At 35.6% G+C, this 6,000-nt stretch overlaps 1 protein-coding gene across 1 annotated transcript; it reads right to left on the reverse strand.

The window, feature by feature from the left end:
• Window positions 1-1,083: 1,083 nt before the first annotated feature.
• Window positions 1,084-5,601, reverse strand: LOC147813959 (uncharacterized). The gene has a single exon (XM_087160175.1). The coding sequence runs from the start codon at window positions 5,599-5,601 to the stop codon at window positions 1,084-1,086; it is 4,518 nt and encodes a 1,505-aa protein (XP_087016301.1).
• Window positions 5,602-6,000: the final 399 nt, after the last annotated feature.

The following is a 6,000-nucleotide window of genomic DNA, read 5'->3' on the forward strand; positions in this document are numbered from 1 at the left end:
TCGGCTTCTTGTTCTGCCTTCACCTAGTATTCTCTTCCAAAGGTCTTGGGCTGTAGATAATTAATACACTTAGGCTGAAAAATACTTCGCACAAAACGTTTAAGAATTAAATTTAATAATTAAGCATGATAAAAAAGGGAAAGCTATATACAGATGAAAAGAGTTGTACGTTGTTCATGACAAATTCTAAGCTATACCACGCTCGTGGAGAAAAAGTTCGTAATTGAATGTTTCGGTATTTGTCCGCTAGGGGGGATCGAGGCATTCTCAACACTCCCCTCCTTGAGTTCAGTAGAGTGACTAACTGAACTAAAAAAAAAAGTCACAGCATCAGGGTTCAAATCGATCAGGAACACGCACTTGTCTTCCAGCACGAGTTTGCAGAGTCACACACTGATGAGGAGCTTGCTTCTTTAGTTGTTCAGTCAATTTTTCTTCAGTTGTTTTGTTGACTTCAAGAGGACAAAGTTTTTTCAAAGGACGGATTATGATTTCGGATTTGGTTTGCAACTTAGCAGTTCGGGCATGTCCATCTTTACTTGGCAAAATCTTTAAAATACGCCCGAGAGGCCACTGAATTCTGTTTACATTGTCATTCCAAATTATCACAATGTCCCCAACTTGCAGAGCTTCTGAAGTTTTGGTCTTTGAAGAAGTTTCTCGAAGTTGACCAAGATATTCCGTTCTGAATCTCTTTCGAAGATTTTGACAGATTTCATTTCTGTATGCAAGTCGTTTTTTGAATTTTTCTTGATCTAAAATATCGAAATCTGCAACACCCACCTGTCTTATTTCTTGTAGGAACATCATAGGTGTTATTGGTGATAACTCCTCCGCATCATCGGACACATAAGTCAGGGGGCGTGAATTCATTACACTTTCACAGTCACAGAGAACTGTTACCATTTCCTCGTAATTCAATGATGTTCTACCCAGAACCTTTCTTAGGATTCTCTTCATCATGCCAATTAAACGTTCCCAAAATCCCCCATACCAAGGGGCAGTGGATTCAGTCTTTAGCTTTTCCCAATCAATGCTTTTTAGAAGGTTCTGTGTTCCAACGAAATTAGTTCCATTATCTGTTTAGACAACTGATGGTCTTCCCCTTCGTGAGATAAATCTTCTAAGTCCCAAAATTAAGTTTTCAGTAGAGAGGGATGATAAGAGTTCTAAGCGAACAGCCCTAAATATAGCACAAGTCACCATCAAGATCCAAGTTTTTTGACCATCTTTCAGAATGAGGGGACCAGCCAGGTCAGCACCTACAATTTCAAAAATTGCTGCATCCTTCACTCTATCTGCTGGCAAAAGACCATCTGGTACATTGGGAGGTTTAGAATGAAAACGTTTGCAGATGACACAAGATTTTATGGCATTTCTTATAGTTTTTCGACTTTTCAAGATCCAAAATTCTTCACGTAATGTAGACATCAGTAATTGAATTCCAGAATGTCCTAATTGCTTATGTTTCCAATAAATCAGATTTTTAACTACAGTATAATCTGAGGGAAGAACTATTGGAAGACGGAAATTAAAATCATCTTCTCTCATAAATACCTTAGTTTTAATTCTGATCAGTCCTTCATCATCAATAATTGTTTTCAAAGAATTCAGTCTCTTATTTCCATCGTTGGCAAAAGCATCCTTTTGGACACATTTCAGAATTATTTTCTCAGCATTTTTCAATTCTTTATTGTTGAGTTCTCCAATGGTTCTGTCATTTTCTCTTTTCTTTGAATTTTCAGTGAATCGAAAAATCCATCCGGTTATTCTCAACAATTTCAAATAAGATGAGTACTTGTTGTAAAATTTTTCACTCTCCTTTACGTTAGTAGCAGTAACTATAGTCTTTCTTTTTTCTGCATTGATTATATCGATATTTGGCAATATTTCGCTCCTTGGCCACCTTTCTTCAGGTTCCTTTAGAAAATCAGGACTTTTCCACCATTCAGACTGCAGAAGAGTTTTTGCTGAGCAACCACGCGATGGTAAGTCAGCGATGTTTTTCTTTCCAGGAACAAATTTCCATGAATTCGGGCAAGATAATCTTCGGATTTCTCTGACTCTATTTTCCACATATGTACCCCATGGTACGTCAGTTCTAATCCAATATAAGGTATCCATGGAGTCGGTCCAGTAGTGAGTTTCTACATCTTCGAGTTTCAGATCCTTTTTGACGGATTCTGCTAACCTTGCTCCAATGCAACATGCCAAAAGCTCTAGACGAGGGATAGTTATGTTCTTTAACGGAGCTACTCGGGATCGAGCCTGGACTAACTGGCAGGTTACATCGCTCTCAACTTTAACTCTAAGGAAAACACAGGTGGCATAGGATTTTTTGCAAGCATCGCAGAAAACATGCAAAGATAAACTTCCTGAATGGAGTATGAACTCACTCAATCTTCGGGGTATTTTCACGTTTTGCAGTTCAAAAAGTTGATTTTTCCACTTATGAAAATCTTTAACAATATTATCAGGCAACTTACAGTCCCATGAAACTTTGATTTTCCAGCACTCTTGTAAAATTATCTTCGGAATCAAGGTTAATGGTGCAGTAAATCCAATTGGATCAAAAAGCTTGTGAGCTAATGAGAGAATACTTCTTTTCGTTACAGGTTCATCCTTAAATTCCAATTTTCTTAAATCACAAGTTAAAGTATCTTCTTCTGTATTCCATAGCAAGCCTAGCACAGGTACTTCTTTTATATTCAAAGTTTCAAATAGAAATTCGTCCTTTTCAGCAATGCTAGTGGAATAGCTGTTGTTGCACCATCCTCTAAGATCAAATTTGGCTGATGCGAGTAGTTTACAAGATTCATTTCGAAAATAGTCCAGTTCTTGAGGAGAATCGACACTGGTGACGCAGTTGTCCACATACATCGAGTTCTTAAGTTTAGTGGCTAGATCTTTAAGATGCGCAGGGGCTTGTTCTAAGTGATGGTCTAGAGTCGAAGCCAGAAGAAACGGGCTACAGTTTATCCCAAAAACAACCCTGCAATGACGATAAATGATCTCTTTTCTATGATCTCCTTCTTTCCACCATATGAAACGCAAATAGTCTCTGTCCCGCTCATCTAATGATATTTGCAAAAATGCTTTCCGAATATCAGCGATGACTCCTATTTTTCCAACCCTGAAGCGATTCAAAACTGAGGGAATTAATTCAATTAAATTAGGGCCTTTTTCAATACAGTCATTAATGGAAACAGAGTTTCGAGTGCGAGCAGAGCCGTCAAAAACGGGTCTACATTTCGTAGTAGATTGTTTTTTAAATACAGCCCTATGTGGTAAATAACTAACATTCGTTGTTGAAGACGCTTCCGGTTCGCCGACTCTCTCAATAATCCCTTCAGATTCCCATTCTTCAAAAACCCTTTCATAATCTTTAAGTTTGTCAGTTGATTTTAAAGACCTTATCGTGTTCTTTAATCTTTTTACTGTCAAGGATTTATTATCGGCAAGAGGTATGTGTCCATCTAACCATGGAAGGCAAACTTTATACCTCCCGTCATGATCCATCGTTACAGTTTCTTTAAAGTGTTTTAGGGCAAGATCCTGTAATTCTTCTCTAGATCGTTTTTCACAAGGATCAACAATTCCCAATGTATCTAAATCCCATAAATCTGTGATTTTTGCATCATTAACATGAAGGGATAGAACCAAAAGCGAACTATCAAATTTATCATGATTGGTTGACTTTCCCATTACAGTCCACCCTAGATTGGTCTTTACTGCCACTAATCCACAAGAGAGATGTTCTATACGATCTGTTATAAGCTTTCTTGCAACGTCAGCCCCCAATAGTAAATGTATTTCGTTCAAATTCCTTTCATGTAAACATTCCTTACTTTTTGGGGAAATATCACTCAAAAATATACCCTTTGACTCTAGATCTTTTAGCAACTCAAAATTATTAGCCCTGGGAATATTCGTACAGATTTTCTTTTGATCCATAGCAACTAACTCACAACTATATTTTCTATCAATACTACTTAACTGCAAAGCGAATCGATTATGCAATTCTGTTGATTGAGATCCTCCAAAAAGTCCATGAGTAATTTCTTCATCACCCAATTTTTCTAATCCCATTCTTTCAGCTACAAATTTACTAATGTAACTCTTTTGACTGCCTGAATCATAAATTCCCCGGATAAAGTGTTCTTTACCTTTATTGTGTATACGAACAATCAATGTTTGCAAATATACAGTTTCAGATGATGTTTGATTCGTTAGTACGTTATCTTCAGAATTAGGACTATTTTTACCTTTAATATCATGGTCAAACTTAGAAAAGCACAACACAGTTTGATGTTTACCTTGGCATATACTGCACACAACCTTAAAACGGCAAAAGCGTGCAATATGGCCTTTATTTTCTAAACATTTGAAACAAATTCCCTTCTTTAACAAAATATCTCTTTTCTCTTCAACGGATAAATCATTAGCATATTCACATACGGAACTCTCATGTTTTGAGGAGTCGCAAAAACCGCATAATTTTTTATTCATGTTTTCATTTATTTCAGAAGAGATTAATTCTGAAGCGGAAATGAATTTATTTTTATTTTCTGATTTATTATATTTGAATCGAGTATCGGGAATATTTTGCTTACGGGTGGTAGAAAATGATTCAGAGAAGCGGCGGGGTCGAAGGTCATCCGCATGATTCATTATTGCAGATCGTTCTCTAGAATTTAACTCCTTGGAGAGAAAGCTCAAAAGTTCTTTTATATCTGATTCAGTTTCACTTTCACGTCTGTTATATTCTAAGACTAAATCAGGCGGTAAAATTTTAATGAGAATGGGGCATAAAACATTTCCGTAATTTTTACAGATTAATCCTAAAGATTCTAAACTTCTTATTTGGGTATTTATGTTATCATAAAATTTTCGGAAAGAAATTACATCTCGTGAGTTCTTTAATGGTTGCATATTTATGATATTATTCATGTGGGCGTTAATAAGAATATCTGTTCGGGCAAATCTTTCTTTTAATAATTTGACTGCCGTGTCATATGTTTCTTCAGAAATAGAAAAACCTTCTATTGTATTCAGGGCAGTTCCACCCAAATGAGCTTTTAAGTAATTAAACTTATCAATTTTATCGAGAGTGTCATTGTTATGAATGGCCGACTCAAAACTGTTCCAAAATGTCAGCCATTGTTTAAACTCGTCGTAAAATTTGGGAATGCTTAATTTGGGGAGTTTAATTCGAATACTTTCTTTTTGTTCACTTTTATAATTTATAGACTCATCAAGTCCTAAGGATTCCTTATTTTTAGATTTTTCAATCGATATGTTTTCGTTTAATTCCTCAATTTTCTTGGTAGCGCGGAATTTACAACGAACAACTTTTTCACTGTACTCTTCCGATTTCGAAAATTCGTCTTCAAACTCTTCAGATGTAAACATAACTTCTAATTCTTTGTTAATCGATTCAAGTGATTCATTTTTGTTTAGAAGAAAATGCAAACACTCTTCTAAAACACTGATATCTGACACTTCTGTTTTAAGTTCATTTTCTAATACATTCAGTGCTTTAGTAACAGACGATCTAAGCAAACCTCTTTTTTTCTTTAAAATTGTTACCCCTTCCTCCATTGTTTATTTTTTCAATTTAGTGCTAATTTATATTTTTCAGTTCAATTGAATAAGTGTTCAAATTAAAAAAGTTAACTACATCCCAGCAGGGGATGCCATATAACTAAATACTAAACAAAGACTTCTAAAGATTCAATATATATCAACAAGGAATCTTACCTTGTTTCGGCTTCTTGTTCTGCCTTCACCTAGTATTCTCTTCCAAAGGTCTTGGGCTGTAGATAACTAATACACTTAGGCTGAAAAATACTTCGCACAAAACGTTTAAGAATTAAATTTAATAATTAAGCATGATAAAAAAGGGAAAGCTATATACAGATGAAAAGAGTTGTACGTTGTTCATGACAAATTCTAAGCTATACCACGCTCGTGGAGAAAAAGTTCGTAATTGAATGTTTC

Source organism: Parasteatoda tepidariorum, chromosome 3, assembly GCF_982258835.1.
Source record: "Parasteatoda tepidariorum strain Cologne lab strain chromosome 3, Ptep-v5.0, whole genome shotgun sequence".
NCBI classification, from domain to species: domain Eukaryota; kingdom Metazoa; phylum Arthropoda; class Arachnida; order Araneae; family Theridiidae; genus Parasteatoda; species Parasteatoda tepidariorum.